General features: G+C 40.7%; 1 protein-coding gene across 8 annotated transcripts in view; it reads left to right on the top strand.

Annotated features, from left to right (window-relative positions):
• The window catches only part of LOC107383712 (copine-8), a 192,985-nt gene that overhangs the window by 127,461 nt on the left and 46,264 nt on the right, over window positions 1–19,260 (top strand). For all 8 annotated transcript variants that reach the window (XM_054739596.2, XM_054739592.2, XM_070549052.1 and 5 more), the window contains one exon: window positions 4,159–4,263. In XM_054739596.2, coding sequence (XP_054595571.1) covers window positions 4,159–4,263 — 105 coding nt within the window. The remainder of the gene's footprint in view (window positions 1–4,158; window positions 4,264–19,260) is intronic.

The raw sequence follows: 19,260 nt of genomic DNA, 5'->3' as shown, positions 1-19,260 counted from the left end.
ACAAAAGTCTTGTGATAACCAGGAATTTTTAGATTGTGGACTAAATGTTGCAAACACTTATGGGAAAGTTAAGCTCATGCTCAGGTTTTTCATGTTCAAGGTCAAAGGTTAGTAACAATCCTTCAGGATTTTCTGTTAAATAGTATAATTCATGGTTACATCCATTACAGCGATGTCTTCTATCATTGAAGTAGCTCCAGACCATGACACTACCACTACCATGTTTGAGTGATGGGATGATGTTCTTTCAGTGACATGCAGCATTAGTCTTTCATGAGATGTAATTGGATGTGCATCTTTTTCTTAAAGTTCCCATATGTTTTGATAACCTCGTCTCTAAGTTTTTTTATGTGGATACTCTTATTGTGGAATGATAAAGTCTGACCCTTATTAAATCTGAACGTTATTATGTCGGGCCTAAAGTGCTTCAAATGTTCTGGGGTCATTTGTTCTTGAATTTCTTCAGAATATTGCTTTTTGGGATCATTTAGGCCATTTCATGTGACAGACAGGTTGCGAGTAGTCAAGCTTGGGTGTGGCTGCTTAACTCGGCTTTCCAAATGATGTGTTTAATCTCCATTAAGTCATGATTTAGTAATAATCAACACTCTAGTCTTTGTTAGCATAATATATATTGAACAGAATGGATTTTGTCAAAGCTTAAAAAAAAATAAACAATCATTGGACATAGGGATGGGTACCGAATTTGGTACTTTTTAAGGCACCGGCCGAATTCCATAGTACCGACCAAGCACCGATTCACGTCATTTCAAACGGTGCCTCGTTTCGGTACCCGTCCTTCATAACGAGAACTTGCCAAGACAGCTGCGCATGCGCAAGAGCGTTATGTCGTCGGTCGCTGCGAGCCAGTTGTAAACAGAGCAGCATGGTAGAAAGAACGCACACTAAAGCTTGAGTCCACTTCACTAAATGTGATGGGTAACTGGGTGATGATGAAACCAGCGACATCCTCATCTTAATCTGCTCCGGTAGGTAAATAAAATGTTTAAGATAACGTTAGCTTGATATGTTAGCTTCCGTTCCGCTAATGGTGTGTTCGCTTTCTCCTCGGAACTCCGAATTTCCGACTAGAACATGAACGCGCTCTAAAGTTTGTCTTCACTTTACTAAATGCGACGGGTGATTGGGTGAAGATGAAACCAGCGACAACGATCTAAGTGTGAGGCATCATCGTTTTAATCTGCTCCAGCAGTTAAATAAACTGTTGAAGATAACATTAGCTTAATATGCTAGCTTCCATTGCCACCGTTGTTATCAGCTAATGGTGCGTTCGCTTTCTCCTCGGAAATTCTAACTTCCCAGTAGGAAAAATCAAATGGCAAAATGAATGAAGATACACAGTAAATTTAGTTCACAGTAAAGATGTTTGCTTCAGTTTAATTTTCAGCTTATAAAACTACAAGAACAATGTTAAAATACAAACAGTTGAATGTTATTTATCGTGATATTTATTATTTATTTATCAAACATTGTTATATATTGAGAAAATATTTTTTTAATTGTAAAAGAGAATTTAAATAATAAACACTCAAAAATATCAAAAATTGGTACCGTTAAGTACCGGTATCGATTCCTAGGTACCGGGAATTAGTACCGAATCGCTTCAAATGTCAAAGGTACCCATCCCTAGACGTACATCAACAACTGCTTGGTCAACTTGATTCAAGATGGCCACCACCACTAACTGGCATTTGCCAATGTAATTGTCTGTAACTCCATTAGTTTTACTGATATTGAATTAAAATGTGGTGGCAGCAGCTGAGAATCATCACCAACACATACTTGTAGCACTAACTGACTTCCCTCATCCAATACAAGATTATTTATGTTTAAAGCATTAAAGGAGCATTAAAGGAGGCAGTTGATTCATTTTAAGAAATGGTATGTATTTATGCATTCAAGGAGAGTTTAAGGGTGGATGTGTTGTTGGCCTGTTTGGATTAAATTACACAGAAAATATGTGTAGCTGTCCTCGTGAAGGTCAGTGCTGCACTTAATGTGCCCTGCTTCCAGGAACTACTCTTTATTTGCTGTTCAAAAGCACTTTTGAGTTACAAAGTGGCTGAAATAATTAGAAAAGCTGGTTCTACTGCAACTCTAAAGCTTTTGATTTTGTTTTTTTAATTAGATGTATCAGGAAAGCAGCTGCAGCTGTCTTCACTCTAAAGAGGCTTCTGTTTAGTTTTTGGATGTTTCTAACTACAGTGGGGCAAAAAAGTATTTAGTCAGCCACCGATTGTGCAAGTTCTCCCACTTAAAATGATGACAGAGGTCAGTAATTTTCATCATAGGTACACTTCAACTGTGAGAGACAGAATGTGAAAAAAAAATCCATGAATTCACATGGCAGGATTTTTAAAGAATTTATTTGTAAATCAGGGTGGAAAACAAGTATTTGGTCAATAACAAAAATTCAACTCAATACTTTGTAACATAACCTTTGTTGGCAATAACAGAGGTCAAACGATTACTATAGGTCTTTACCAGGTTTGCACACACAGTAGCTGGTATTTTGGCCCATTCCTCCATGCAGATCTTCTCGAGAGCAGTGATGTTTTGGGGCTGTCGCCGAGCAACACAGACTTTCAACTCCCTCCACAGATTTTCTATGGGGATGAGGTCTAGGCCACTCCAGGACTTTCAAATGCTTCTTACGGAGCCACTCCTTTGTTGCCCGTGCGGTGTGTTTGGGATCATTGTCGTGTTGGAAGACCCAGCCACGTTTCATCTTCAAAGCTCTCACTGATGGAAGGAGGTTTTGGCTCAGAATCTTACGATACATGGCCCCATTCATTCTGTCCTTAACACGGATCAGTCGTCCTGTCCCCTTAGGCAGAAAAACAGCCCCAAAGCATGATGTTCCCACCCCCATGCTTCACAGTAGGTATGGTGTTCTAGGGATGCAACTCAGTATTCTTCTTCCTCCAAACACAACGAGTTGAGTTTATACCAAAAAGTTCTACTTTGGTTTCATCTGACCACATGACATTCTCCCAGTCCTCTGTTGTATCATCCATGTGCTCTCTGGCAAACTTCAGATGGGCCTGGACATGCACTGGCTTCAGCAGCGGAACACGTCTGGCACTGCAGGATTTGATTCCCTGCCGTTGTAGTGTGTTATTGATGGTGACCTTTGTTACTGTGGTCCCAGCTCTCTGCAGGTCATTCACCAGGTCCCCCCGTGTGGTTCTGGGATTCTTGCTCACCGTTCTCATGATCATTTTGACCCCTCGGGATGAGATCTTGCGTGGAGCCCCAGATCGAGGGAGATTATCAGTGGTCTTGTATGTCTTCCATTTTCTGATAATTGCTCCCACAGTTGATTTTTTCACACCAAGCTGCTTGCCTATTGTAGATTCACTCTTCCCAGTCTGGTGCAGGTCTACAATTCTTTTCCTGGTGTCCTTCGAAAGCTCTTTGGTCTTAGCCATAGTGGAGTTTGGAGTCTGACTGTTTGAGGCTGTGGACAGGTGTCTTTTATACAGATAATGAGTTCAAACAGGTGCCATTAATACATGTAACGAGTGGAGGACAGAAAAGCTTCTTAAAGAAGATGTTACAGGTCTGTGAGAGCCAGAGATTTTCCTTGTTTGAAGTGACCAAATACCTATTTTCCACCCTGAATTACAAATACATTCTTTAAAAATCCTGCCATGTGAATTCATGGATTTTTTTTCACATTCTGTCTCTCACAGTTGAAGTGTTCCTATGATGTAAATTACTGACCTCTGTCACCATTTTAAGTGGGAGAACTTGCACAATCGGTGGCTGACTAAATACTTTTTTGCCCCACTGTAACTTTGATCGGTAGCTGCATGATGAGTTTTCTGTTGTAACAAAATGCAAATTTTATTTATTTATGCATCTTGACTATTGAAGATTTCTAAAACTGTGTCTACAGGTGGTTGCTAACTGCAATTAAGTGGTTTCAGTGTGTAGCTCTGATTTATGTAAAAAGTCAAGTCAGTTTGACTTTTGTGTCAAAGCAGCTTGGTTATTGTTGTAGATCTTTTGTCAGTCTTGGAGCTTTTAGATAAATTAGATGTTTTTAGGACTTCTTAGTAGAAGAGAGTAATCAGAACTCCACTTTCATTTCCATTCCTGATCATGTTCCACCAAATTTTTTATTTTCTCCAGGTTTACCATCTGCCACAAAACAGAGGTGGTGAAGAACACGCTGAACCCTGTGTGGCAAGCCTTTAAAATCCCAGTGCGAGCTCTGTGCAATGGTGATTATGACAGGTAAGAATCTTTATTTAGTTTCTAGTTCTGACAGCGTATATGTACATTAAAGACACACTTCATCATCATCCAAAGGGTTCAAATGAAGACAGCAGAACATTTTTGGTTTGTTGAAGACATTTTGCTACTCATCCGAGGAGCTTTGTCAATTCTGACTGGAATATGGGAGAGTCAAGCTTATAAGCTGTAGCCGTCTGTTGTTGCAGCTGTTGGTGCCATAACAATAAAGACTAGCTAAATCAGCATAACGTGTATTAATGGTACGTGGCCTGTATTTGCTATAGCTCCTTCTAGAGTTCTACCCTCAAACACAGACGGTCATTCATGCCCTGGTGGTGAAGGGCTACAATCTAGGCTGCCCTGAGGTGCACTGGCAGAGGCAAGGCTGCTGAGCTCTGGCGCCCTAACCCGACCACCACCAGCAGCCAGATGAGTGATAAGTGTCTTGCTCAAGGACACAACAGCAGCATTTTCTGCTGGGAGCAAGGATCAATCCAGCAGCGCACCGATTACTCAACAACCCGCACTACCTCCTGAGCTACTACTACTGACCCAATATATAATATATAATATGCACGTTAGCCTACATTTTCACCCAAAAATGAAAGAATTTTCATTTGTGATGCACAAATTATCTTTTGGTGACAATGTGATATTATTTATTGTTTAATCAGCTGTGATCAATACACAACAATGCCCCTAACCCTCTAGTCTTACCAGAATAAACTGAAGCAAAAATCACAATAAAGAGAACTTGTGAGTTTTAGTTGCCAATGCAGCTGAGCCCTTTCTGCAGATGGTTTTAAGGGAGGTCAAAAAATAAACTGGGAATAAAAGTTATCTGACTGGAGGCAAGACTTCACATCAGCTCTATTAAGCATCCTCCTCCAGATGTGATGGCATTTTGGAGAAATGTTTCAGACAGACAAAAGTGCCTCTCATAAAGAAGTAAAATGGATTTGAAGATGCAAATAAACTGGAAGCGGTTTCTCTTAAAGGAGGCTGATATGGACCAAAAGTTGTCTCCATCCAGCTCAATGAAACCCTGCTAGATGAATGTCAGACTGTAAAATCAATAGATTCCTGTTCAGGATCTCTGACATCCTCATTAAACGAGGTTAGAGTTACTGAACTGATCCTGGAAGTGTCGGGAAGTTGGACCACCTGTGAGTGGTGCTTAATGTTAGAGAAGAGAGACAGGAACTCTTTGTCACAAGGTGTAACATTTACAGCCGAGTGGATTCAATTAATTTCAATTTCATTTATATAGCGCCAAATAACGACAAGAGTCGTCTCAAGGCACTTCACATAATAAACATTCCAATCCAGGTCAGTTCATTAAGCCAATCAGAAAAAATGTTTCCTATATAAGGAACCCAGCAAATTGCATCAAGTCACTGACTAGTGTCAGAGTCTTTACAGCAATCCTCATACTAAGCAAGCATGCAGCAACAGTGGAGAGAAAAACTCCCTTTTAACAGGAAGAAACCTCCAGAGGATCCTGGCTCAGTATAAGCAGCCATCCACCACGACTCAGTGGGGATCGAGAACACACACACACACACACACACACACACACACACACACACACACACACACACACACACCAAACAATGTGTCTATGGTAACATTGTGATTTCTTAGTAAATATTCTATTTGGTGAGAGATAAACTTTTTTGTATTTATCCTAGTGAATCTATAATTAAACGGGTAAACTAGTAGTAGCACGTTCAATGTCAAGGAAAGCAAAACGTTATTATCAGGAGAGGGACAATGTTTAAGTGATTAACAGCAGTGTGCTAGATGATGGCCCCCTCCATGAGACCACCACAGCTCAGCAGAACATCATTGTAGCTTCTTCTGGGGAGAACAACACTTAGAGAGAAAAAATAAAGGTAACAGCTGAAATTGCAGAAAATAATACTGTTAAAGAGCAGATTGTAGAGTTTGAAAAGTGGTCAGTGTATCCTCCAGCAGTCCAAGCCTATCGCAGCATAACTACAGAGATAACTCTGGATAACCTAGCCTTTTAGATGGAGGCATGTTGGAGGCAGGGCAAGGGAGAGCCGTCTTTACCGACTGTACACTCCACCTCCCTCTACTCCCCCACTTATCCAGATCTAGGCTAACATCAGATTTAAACCATAGGCCCTATCAAATAAAAATGTTTTAAGCCTAGTATTAAAAGTAGACAAGGTTTCTGCTTCACAAACTACAGCTGGGAGCTGGTTCCACAAGAGAGGAGCCTGATAACTAAAAGATCTGCCTCCCATCCTAATTTTAGATATTCTGGGAACCATCAGTAAACCTGCAGTCTGAGAGCGAAGTGTGTGTATATATATATATATATATATATATATATATATATATATATATATATATATATATATATACATATGTATGTATGTATGTATATGTATATGTATATGTATGTATATGTATCATAAACAATTACAACACTAAGAAAATAAGACAAAAACATAAAAAATCTGCAAATGTGATGCAATCCAATATGGCTGCCACCTGATTACGTCATAATATGCAAATTATGTGAGTGAATTTGTTCCTATCACAAAATTTGGCTCATACTGAAGATTTTTCTAATTTACAATATTCCTCTATCTCTAACCAGATTTAAGCTACACACTCTTTAAATAGTGATATAAAAAATTCATATTTTACTGAAAAAACTCTGGCGCCTAAAGGGTTAACTTGGGATTTGAATGACATGTCCTGGTCGAAGATAACACCAAGGTTCCTTACTTTGTTCTCGGAGATTAATGTAATGCCATTAAGGTCAGGTGATTGACTAAGCAATTTCCTTCTCTGGATTTCTGGTCAAAAAATGAGAACTTCCATCTTGTCCTGATTTAAAAGCAAAAAGTTTAGAGTCATCCAATTTTTTATGTTCTCAAGACAAGCCTGTAATCTACCTTACAATTAAGTTCATCAGGGTTAATGGATAAATATAACTGAGTATTGTCAGCATAGCAGTGGAAGTTTATCCCATGCTGTCTAATGATTTTACCAATTGGGAGCATATATATATAGTAAAAAAAATTGGTCCAAGCACTGAACCCTGTGGTACTCCACTAGTAACCCTGGAGTATGAAGAAGATTCATGTACATTTACAAAATGAAATCTATCAGACAGGTAGGATTTAAACCAGCCTATAGCGCTGTTCCTTTGATCCCTACAACATGTTCAAGTCTTTCTAAAATAACTTTTTAATCTACTGTGTCAAAGGCAGCACTGAGATCTAACAAGATTAGAACAGACACAAGATTTGTATCTGAGGCCATGAGAATATCATTTGTAACTCACTAATGCAGCTTCAGTGCTGTGATACTCTCTAAAACCAGACTGAAATTCCTCAAACAGATCATTAGTGTTAAAATGCTCACATACTTGGATGACCACTATTTTCCCCAGGACTTTGGATAAAAATGGAAGGTTAGATATTGGTCTATTATTCATTGGGTCATCTGGATCCAGAGAAGGCTTCTTAAGTGAAGGTTTGATTACAGCAACCTTAAAATCCTGTGGTACATATCCATTTACTAAGGATAGATTGATTATATCTTGAATGGGGCATTAACCAAAGGAAATGCATCTTTAAAAAATTTGGTTGGGATTGGATCTAAAATGCAAGTTGAAGGTTTAGATTAAGCTAATATTTTTGATAACTCTGAAAGGTCAACTGGATCAAAACGGTTCAAACACAGATGAGGTTCTACAGTTACCTCTGATGCTGCCTCACTTACTGAGGAAGAAGAAATCGCATTAGGGAGGATGCTAAAAATTTTGTTTCTAATAGGATTAATTGTACTTGTAAAAAATCCCACAATGTTGTTGCTGCTGAGGTCTAAGGGAATAGATGGTTCAGAGCTATGATTCTGTGTAAGTTTGGCAACTGTGCTGAAAAGAAATTTAGGATTATTCTTATTCTCCTCAAATAACGCTGAGAAATAAGCAGTTCTAGTTTGTCGAAGCTTATTTTTATAAAGCACAAGACTATTTTTCCAGGATAAGTAGGACTACTCCTGATGTGTAGAGCACCATGTTTTCTCCATTTTTCAAGAGTTTTGTTTTAAAGCTCGTAAATGAGAATTAAACCAGGGAGCCAACTTCCTGTGCCTAATTACCTTCTTTTTTAAAGGGGCAACATCATCTAATGCCACACGTAAAGAGGAAGTAACATGATGAACTAAGGCATCAATTTGTGAGGGGCTAGAACTGAAAATATTGCCCACTGCTATGTTCCTCTGAGATGCAAAGGACAGTAAAGATGGAACAGTTGATTTAAAAATGCAGCAGCATTGACCGATAGAGACCGACTATAGTGAAATTTACTTTCATGTCTCGAGAACTCGGTAATAAAAAACTTAAAGGTTATCAGAAAGTGGTCCGAGAGGACTGGATTATGTGGAAAGATCACTATTTCCTCACACTCTATGCCATAAGTCAGCACAAGGTCTAATGTATGATGGCAGGAGTGGGTGGAGCTATGTATTCTTTGGGTAAAACCAATTTCGTTTAAGATATTACAAAAGGCTACATTGAGGCTATCATTTTCAATGTCCACATGAATGTTAAAATCCCCCACTATAATGACCTTATCAGTATTTAGCACCAAATCAGATAAAAAATCTGAGATTTGATCCAAAAACTCAGAGTAAGGGCCTGGTGGACGATATAAAACTACAAACAAGAGTGGTTTTACAGTTTTACAATCTGGATTAGGAAAACTAAGAATAAGATGTTCAAACGAACTGTAGCTATTAATTGGTAAGGGATTGATTAATAAGTCCGAATGAAAAATGGTTGCTACTCCTTCTCCCCCTGGACTTCGAGCAATATGATGATTTAAATAATTAGAAGGAGTTGACTCGTTTAAACTAACATACCATGAATTCCGGACTATAGAGCGCACCTCAATATAAGCCGCAACAAAAAAAAAAAAAAAAAAGGTTTTCTACACACACACGCCACACTCTAATACAAGCCGCGGCGCAGCAGCCACATGCGGGTCTCCGGCGCACAGCACATGTATGGCCATAACATAAGATAATTAGACAGAAAGACGCTACACTGAGGTATTTCGTTGTTGTTTTAATTCAACAAAATGAATTTTAAACATGGGTGAACGTGCCTGCAAGTTTAGAAAAGAAAACAGCACTGATAGCATTTATATTTCTGGATGGTTATAAAATAAAAACAGAACTGACACGTTATTATCGGTAAATTGCATGCATGTTTAGAAGAAAAGAACGGCGCTGACACAGCATTAATAAGCCCTGGATGATTAGAAAATAAAAACTGCACACAAAACATGCCTGGTTAGTAAATAAAACACACTTGCCTACCAGAAAGTCATTCGCTCTCATCTTCCTCTTGCGCACTAAAGCCATTAAAGTCATCTTCTTCAGTGTCGGAGTTGAACAGCCTCAGAAGAGCTTCGTCACGTACCTTTTCTGTGGCGATGTCAGTGTCGTTGTCCGTGTTGCTGTCATCATCCCCGGGTGAAGCTGGCTTGAATGAGTTCTTCCCACTGCCGTCTCCAGCGCCGAACCTTGGATTCATTCATGCCAAGCTTACGTGCGGCAGCACTGTTTCCCTCTTTTACTGCCAGATCGATGGCCTTCCACTTAAATGCGGCATCATATGAACTCATACGTGTAGTTACCATGATAAGGGGGTATGGATTTGAAAAAAAATTCTTCGTCGTGCCGGCTGTTTGCATGTGCCAAATTAAAATGAGCACTTTCTTCGATTTCCACTTTTGACTTTCACCTGTTTCACTTTCTGCTAAAGCGCCCCCTGGCAGGTGAAGGAAAATTTTCAGTAAAGCTGCACCTCATTATAAGCCGCATGGTTCAAAGCATGGGGAAAAAATAGCAGCTTTAGTCCGGAAAATACAGTAATCCTCTTGCTGCGGCCAGAATTCTGTGAGAGAGAGAGCAAAGAAATCTGATTATCACAAATTAAGTCATTAACTAACAAAGTCTTATAAAAAATAGAACTAATGTTCAATAACCCACATTTAATTTTTCTAATTTTCTGCTCAGTTGAATTTGTTCTAATATTTATGAGATTTTCATGATTTGCTTTATTGAGCCTGATATTTAATCTGTGATTTTGGCCGTGGGCAGGACACTGTCTCTATGGGGTAGTGGGTGGGTAACAGTACAGAAGCTGCAGAGGGGTGTGTTAAACTATGACTCTGCTTCCTGGTCTGGACCCTGGGTTGTCATGGAGGACTAATAAAACTGGCCATGTTCCTAGAAAGAAGAGCTGCTCCATCCAAAGAGGGACGGATGCCGTCTCTTTGTGTCAGACCAGGTTTTCCCCAAAAAGTTTTCCAATTATCAATGTAGCCCACGTTGTTTTCAGGACACCACCTAGACAACCAGCGGTTGAAGGACAGCATGCGGCTAAACATGTCGTCACTGGTCCGATCAGGCAGGGGGCAAGAGAAAATTACGGAGTCCGACATTGTTTTGGCAAACTTACACACCGAAACAACATTAATTTTAGTGACCTCCGATTGGCGTAACCGGGTGTCGTTACCGCCAGCGTGAATAACAATCTTACTGTATTTACGCTTATCCTTAGCCAGAAGTTTCAGATAAGATTTAGTGTCGCCCGCTCTGGCCCCAGGTAAACATTTAACTATGGTTGCTGGAGTCTCTAATGCCACATTTCTGACTATGGAGCTGCCAGTGATCAGAGTCTGCTTGTCAGTGGGTGCGTCACTGAGCGGGGAATATCTGTTAGAAACGCTTGCCTGTCTGGTTTCAGAATCCAGACAGGCAGGGATAAAAAACAGGGGTCTCATTTGTCAAACATTGCGTAGAAACCTTACTAAAACCGTACTTAAGCTCAGCAAAAAAAATGTACTTACGCCAAGTAGGTTTGTCATCTATCAAACATGGAGTACACACAGCTGCATTCAATCTCCGCTTCATAAATCAGAAACTATCTAGAAATGTTCTCAGCTGCTTTTGAGTCACATCCCGCCCTCACCACGCTCACTTAGTGCCTTGTGGATCTCATGCATATACATAAGCCGGCTGTTGCAGCGCTCTGCCAATGACGATGGCGACCGTAGATCAAGGCAGATCAAAGAATTGTAATTTCACAGAAGTAGAAATTGAGGTACCTGTGGGTGAGGTGGAGAAATTAAAGGAAGTGCTTTTTCAAAACAAATAAGAGAAAATCCACGGAGTGGCACAGCGCTGCTGAAGCCGTCAATGTTGTGAATTATTCAACGAGATCTGTGGCAGATAAAAAAAAAGTTCAATTGGGATTCGATCCCCAGACTCCCGGGTCAGAGTCACGCACGCTAACCAGTCAGCCAAATGGAGATCTCCCCTGTACAAATAGCCAGGGCGCATGATCAATCGAGTCACAGTGACTGGACACACTGTGACTACGTTTACATGCAGCCAATATCCGGGTTATGATCGGGTTAAGGTCGGTATTCGGGTATCTGAGTTGATCAGAATAACCCGTTTACAAGCATAAATAGAAAGAGTTACCTCTAACTTGCATAACCCGATTTAAATGCGGACGTTGGGGTAGCATCAGGACGTATGGACTACGTCCAGACGCAATATGCGTCATTTCCGGTTCTTCTTGTTCCGGTATCCGTGAAAACAACAACATGTTTCCAAGTTCAGAAGAGATAGCGACCACGTTTGTTTGCGCTTTAGTTTCCTCGTCACTCCAAAAGTGTGGTGCTGTGCCGCGACTCGCCATGTTGCTCCCAACTTGTTGTTTACTTCGGTGTTCTGGCGCATACAAGACGTCTCGCAACTCAAAAGACCAAGATTCCTTGTGAACAGAGCATGTGCAGAACACACGCTTTGATGGGGATACCCTGATATGCGTTTACACGATCAAACATTCGGGTTAGAAAAGGGTTACCCCAGGTGTAGTAACCGGGTTTTTAAAAACCCGGTTATGAGCATATCCGGGTTTTTGGCGGTGTTTATATGGACCTGCGGAACCAGGTTATTGTGAATATTTGGGTTTTAAAAGGGTTACTGGCTGCATGTAAACGCACTCACTGTCACAGACGCATGACATTCTGTCTCAATCTGTCCACCTGTCCGTATTCTGCGCTTCAGTCTGTATGTGTGTGTGTGAGTGTGCGTGCACGTGTGTGTGTGTCTGCGTGTATATGTGTGGGGGGTCTTGTTCTGTGCAGAAACGAAGCAGTACAAGTGATAGTGCTGCAGGATTTCACAATTTTATCCTTCTCAGCAGCACCACTGCAGGTGCTCTCCATGTCCAAAATGTGCATAAGCAAGGTTCTTAGTCAACTTAAAGTTGCGCACATTTTTCCGCTGAGTTCTTTCATAAATCCCAAAGTTTGTGTGGAAAGTTGCTTACGCAGTTTTCCGACCCCGTTTTGTGCGTAAGCAAGCTTGATAAATGAGGCCCCTGCTCTTTTTCCTAATGTCAGACCAAATTCAAAGTAGTTTTACGTTTCTAAAAGCTGAAATTTATTGCGTGACTCATCGTTCAATTACAGATAATCGTTGAGACAGATTACCAGATTTATTAGTCAGTTCAAACAGTTTAAGCAGTGTGCACAGACACGCTGGTGCTATGTTCTCTTTGATGAAGGATGGAAATAGCCAATACGACCAAACTCTCCAGGCTAAACACACATAAGAAAAGCAAAAACACTACAGAAAAACCCATTTAGTTCACCGCAGCAATAACTCTGTACCAAAAACTGATGTGTTTCTGATTTATAAAATATATTCTTCACAGATACAATCAGACTGAGATCAGCTAGATGCAGCTTCCTCAATCATCCTGCCTAAAGTAGAGTGGAGAGAGAAAAACAAACACACAGTTGGTCCTCCCAGTTCAACATACCAGTTTCAGTGAGGTTTATTTCACTGATATTTTACACATTATTATCAGAAGAATCGTGATTGGCAATCAACTTAAAAATAAAAAGTGAATAATGAGCTTATTTTCATTATTATTGTTTTTGAGTCACAACAACATTTATTTCTTTGTGGGATCAGTGAAGCATTTTAGAATTTAATTGTGCAAAATTAGTTATGGACACAGGCTTTGTAAACATCGTGTTTCATAGATATTTCTACATTTGAAGAACATTTTATTATGAATTTTTGGGACTTTTACACTTTTTAAATTCTTGTTAAGCAACTTGAGATATATAAAAGATTAGTTTTCTTTTTCTTCTTTTTCAGTGTTTTAGCACGCAAGATTCGTGACTTTGAGATCATTCGTGTCGCCGGTCTAGAGAGACTTAAGTTGCAAATGCGGTATTCTGCTCACAAGGCGGGAAGGGGCTGACAGATGATTCATTTACCCTGTGAAAGGTTGTTTTCTCCCCTACTGGATTAAGAAAATGATTTAAAAAATATTACAAAGTTACTTATGGCACATTTATATCTGGCTCTGCTTGGTCTAGCCCTGGTAGGGTAATTGTGTTTACATCGGGGTAATTGGTGTGTTGTTTGTGCTGAGCCGACCAGTTTTTTTGACCCTATTTCCCGGTGGTCAATTTGGTGCTGAGCCGACGATACACACTCACTAAGGTCTGACTGGCCAGCTGAAGTTCACGCCCACCGACTAGTGGGACCCTCTGATTGGTGGTTAAGATCAGCTAGAGCAGTGGTTCCCAAACGTATTTAGCCGCGCACCCCCTTCTATGTCCCGACCATGTCGACGCACCCCCCAGCCCCCACATCAGGGCATGGCTATATATATATATATATATATATATATATATATATATATATATATATATATATATATATATATATATATATATATAATATATAATATATATATATCAGACGTCAAGCTAAACAGCCAGGGTTAAAAAAATATGATGGACCTTTTTCCCCATCACTTTCATTTTTTAAATAGTAATTAATAAACATTTGATACCATTACAATTTCCTTTGATTTAATTTTAAATAAATATTTATAGTGCCCAGGTAGCACATAAACAATGCAATTTATAGGAACGTTTAACCTGTGCGGCCAGAGCACTCTCCTTCTGTTCTGCGTAAACCTGAGCTGGTCACCTACTTCTGCGTAATCAAATGTCAAAAGATGGAAAAGCCATGAGGTTCACTTTTGCCTCAGACCGACTTATTACTGTTTTATGGTGTGGCTGGATCTGCGATCCGCTGCCATGCGGACTGGAATAACAAATGCTGCAGTAACAGGAGTTGTCAGGTTCGGAGTCACTGGCTGGACCGGACCCGACTTTAATACGTCATCCCAAAATAGAAGCTAATATCTTAATTTGACCTTGAATGAAAAATATTGTTTTAAAACCTCTTAAAGTTTTTATCACAGAGGAGGCAGCGCTCATTTCTGTCTTCAGTCTGACGGCGCGCCGGAGTTTGCGCAGTGTGCGCGCTTATTGAATCTGTGTGTGTGTGTGTGTGTGTGTGTGTGTGTGTGTGTGTGTGTGTGTGTGTGTGTGTGTGTGTGTGTGTGTGTGTGTGTGTGCGCGCGCGCGCGGCACAGCTCCATGAGCCGCTCAAGTCACTGTGTCTCGTTATTGCCGCTATTTAAACCAATGTTGTAAAATTACTTCTGCCCAGCCCAGATGCGCTCACTTGTGCACCCGTGAGCCGTGGTTCCGCTGGAACGCATCTGGCCTCTGACAGACGCTCTCTGAACTTCAGATCTTCAGCGCGCTGTTAATAGCCTGAATGGGAATCATTTCTTGATTTATTTTGTTACATTCACAATGTTCTGTGTGTGAGGTTTACAATGTCAGAACACCTGCATGAGACAGGTGTTAATTACAATCTGTCAGAATGACTCACCTTCAGATTTCTCCAACACCGTTAAAAATGATCAAATACGGAACATATCGGCGTGCGCAGGCCAGAGTGCTGAAGCTCTGCGAATTGTTATTATGAAGCTAGGGCACATGGGGAGGACACGCACGCGCAAAAATATACTTGTTTTCAATTACATTTATTGTGCCCACTTACTTTTTCTTTGGCCCACCCACAAATGAGTTTCTGGCTACGCTAATGGTGACAGACTTCTCTGAGCTCCGCAGCCATTACACTTTTCACCTTGCGCACCCCCTAGCGGCAGCTCGCACGCACCACACTTTGGGAATCCCTGAGCTAGTGGCATGTTTCTGCATGCCATTTCATTCCATTTTTTTAATTTCATTTTATGCAATCAATCAAATAAAATGAACTTTTTCTTTTTTCCCTGTGTCCTGTCTGGCTGTGAAGCAAACAAAATTAATTTCTGAATGCTGGTGACAAGCCTTACAGATTTACTCTCAGGTGGAGCATCAAAGCTGCTGCTTTAATGTCACGCCTGATGCTTGAAACGTTATTGTTATTGTTTTTTGAATGCTTTATAATTCTGACCAGACACGAAGACAGAGATAAAAGAGAAAGGAAGAGACAAAAGGAAGAGGGGGGTTCCACAATGTGGATGTGTACAGATGTGCAGTAGCACAAGAAGTCCCAGGAGAAGGGAGGAGTCCAAGACCCCACCTGACATATAAACATATAAATCAAATACATTTTGCATTAAAACAATTCATGTTCACAAATAATTCTTAATAAAAAGGAGCAGAAAGAAGCAAAAACTTCATTCATTGCATTCAATATTAAACTGGATGCAGCGGGGTCAAAAGGTAAAATGGCCTGTATTTGATATAGTGCCTTCTAGAGTCCTAGAACCCCACACGGCACTTTACAACTCAACCAGTCAGTCATTCACCCATGCACACATATATTCACACACTGGTGGTGATGAGGCCCTGGGACACACTGACAGAGGCGAGGCTGTGTCACACTGGCACCACCGGTCTCTCTGACCACCATCAGCAGGCTAGGTGGGTTAAGAGTTTTGCCCAATCACACAACAACAGTGACAGAATGAGCAGGGATCAAACCTGCAGCTTTCTGATTACAGGGTTGACACTTAGCTCCTCTGCTACTGTCACCTGTAATAATTTTGTCTTACAACAGCTCGGGCTGGCTGCTCCAGTCGCGGGAGCATGAGGGCATACCGTCTACTTCAGGGGTGGGCAATTATTTTTTCCTTGGGGCCACATGAGAAACAGAAAATATTGTGGAGGGCCAGGCCAAAAGGCTGAAGTCAATTATGCATAATATTAATGGTATTTCTTTATAAAAAGCAGTAAATACTGTTGTTTTTTCAAGCTGGTAAGAGTAGACTATATGTTATAAATTAGCAAAAAGGAAAAAGTGAGGTTGGCTTAGAAAAATGTGATTTATTCAAATTTCCCAAGGCAATGGTAAACAAAGTGTGCGCATTTGGTTTTTGTTAAACATTTGTGACTTATATTAGTTAACAGTTTCAGTCACATTCACTCCAAAACACATTTTGAGTTTCAAATATTGTTGGAAAGAGGTTCTTAGCATTCTACAGACACACAGTATTGTCTGTAAAATAAAATCACTGAACTGTGATCTTGAGAAAGAGGTTTCAAAAAAGTGTTCCAGTTCACTGCTAGTTGCCTACATTTGTGGTCCAAACACCTTATTTTGTGTTTTTAAGCGATTTTTTTTTTCTTATTCAGTGAGAGAAATCTAGTCTCTGCTGGGCTTTAACGAGTGCATCAAAGTCAGGTTGAATGTCTGAGGTGGAGATGCGAAGCACAGCTGACAAATGATCATCAGTGAGAGAGGATCTTTACCTGGATTTTGTAAACTTCATCATTGAAAATGGTTGTTCACAAATGTAGGTAGAGCCGAAGAGAACCAACATCTTCTGAGCATGTCTCCTCAGGTTTGGAAAGTTCTCCTTCTTAAGAGAAGAGTAGAAATCCAGCAGAGATCCTGACTTCAGTACAGCATCAGACTGCAGGTCAATGAGTTCCAGCTGCACATCACTGGGTGCATTATCCACACTGCAGGTAAAGGGAGAGGAAATCATGTGCATTTCATCCTTGATTGTTCTGAGATATTCAAAACGCCTTGAAAACTCACCATGTAATGCTCCTAACATGGATGAGTACCTGCTGAGGTGATCAGCTGATGGTGTGACTTCATTCAGGGTTTGCATGTGAGTGAGAGTGTTGCTCTCCAGTTGACTTGAAAGAAACTGCAGCTTTCTCATGAAGGCCTTCACGAGGCTGTGCATTTCATGAACAAAAAGGCCCTTGCCTTGCAGTTTGGTGTTCAGTTCATTCATCAGTGCAGTCACATCAACAGCAAATGCAAAATCTGCCATCCAATCCTCATCTGAGAGCTCTGGAATGTCTTTGTCTTTCCTCTCGCAAAGCTCTCGAATCTCTGCTTTCAAGTCCCAAACCCTCTTCAGCACTTTCCCCAGGCTGAGCCATCTGACAGCTGTGTGGAGTCCTCCAAAAGAGCGACAAACTGTCTGTGCCGTGCCCTGATGAAGTTTATTATTTTAGTAACAACATCAGTAACATGGTTGATTTTTAGCACTGACTTGCACAACACATGTTGGTGTATAATTCAATGCAAAAACACCAATTTTTGATGTGCATCGATTTCTGTCACTTTATCTTGCACGCGTTTCAAAAGTCAGACATTTTCCCCTGTAAGATTTGGACAACCGTCTGTTGTGACACCTGACAGTCTCTCCCATTTCACTCCCAGAGTGTCCGTGCACGCATTTACCTCTGTAAAAAGATCACTCCCTGTCGTTGTCCCTTTCATCGACCACATTGCTGCCAGCTCCTCCGTGAGCTTGAAGTCCGTTATCCCCCGGACAAATACGAGCAGCTGGGCTGTGTCGCGGACATCACAGCTCTCGTCTAAGGCCAATGAGAAAAAGTCAAAACTTGCCACTTCACGTTGCAGCTGAAGCTCCAGGTTCCCCGCAATGTCCTTGATCCTCCTGGTCACGGTTCGCCTGGACAGCGGGATTTGCTCAAATGCGCCTTTTTTTCAGGGCATATTAGTGCGGCAGAGTCCACCATGCACTCTTTGACAAACTCTCCCTCCGAAAACAGCTTGCTGTCTTTAGCTATTTTGTGGGATATCACAAAGCTGGTCCTGGTTGCTGCATCCCTGGATGTGTGAAGCTTAGTAAAAAAGCCTTGATGCTTTTGCAACTTTGCTAGCAAAGCTTCGGATGTCCGTGCCCTCTCAGCATCAGACAAGTTCTTGTATTTTTCCGAGTGTTTCTTGTCGTAATGCTGACTCAAATTGTAGTCCTTAAACACGGCAATCTCCTCCCCGCAAACCAAACACACGGCTTTACCTCCGACTTCAGTAAAAAAATACTTAGCTGTCCAATTTTTGTTGAAAATCCTGCAATCGGCATCTATCTTTCTTTTTTTTGCATGAGCGGACATTTCTGGGGGCTACAATCACCATGTCAACCGCGGGCACCTGTTGCTATATGTATTGCGTCATTGTGTACGTAAAAAACAACTTCAAAATAAAAGCAATGCAGCCTTAGTCCATGCATTAGGTAAAATGAGAAAATACATTTATTTTGTAATTTCCAATTAACCTTACGCGGGCCGGTCAAAGTCAACCAAAGGCCCGCGGGCCGTAAAATGCCCAGGTTTGTCTACTTGAAGGGTAGAAGAGTCCCTGACAACACCGCTGCTCCGCGAGATTAGGAAGCTGTGTGCTTCATGTCAAAATCTCCAAAAGCAACACTGCACACGCCCACTTTTGTTTACATACTTGTAGCACTTAAGAATGACACCACAGACTTTGCAGTCTGTATATATATATATATATATATATATATATATATATATATATATATATATTTTTCCAAAAAAAGTTATTTGCTAAGTACTGGTTCCTTCCAGGAACCATTTTGGAAAGTATTAACCAAAAGCATCCAGGAAATAAATTATTTTAATTTCATCTTTCTTTTCTTTTTTTTCGACATTTGTCATTTTCCCTTAAAATATCCTTGAACAATGCTTTTGAAGCTCTTGGCTGCACACACACTTTGTGTGTGTGTGTGTGTGTGTGTGTGTGTGTGTGTGGTAG

This window comes from Nothobranchius furzeri, chromosome 1, assembly GCF_043380555.1.
Source record: "Nothobranchius furzeri strain GRZ-AD chromosome 1, NfurGRZ-RIMD1, whole genome shotgun sequence".
In the NCBI taxonomy this organism is placed as follows: domain Eukaryota; kingdom Metazoa; phylum Chordata; class Actinopteri; order Cyprinodontiformes; family Nothobranchiidae; genus Nothobranchius; species Nothobranchius furzeri.
The sequence above is the reverse complement of the archived record's forward strand: the minus strand, read 5'-3'. Positions and strand labels throughout refer to the sequence as shown.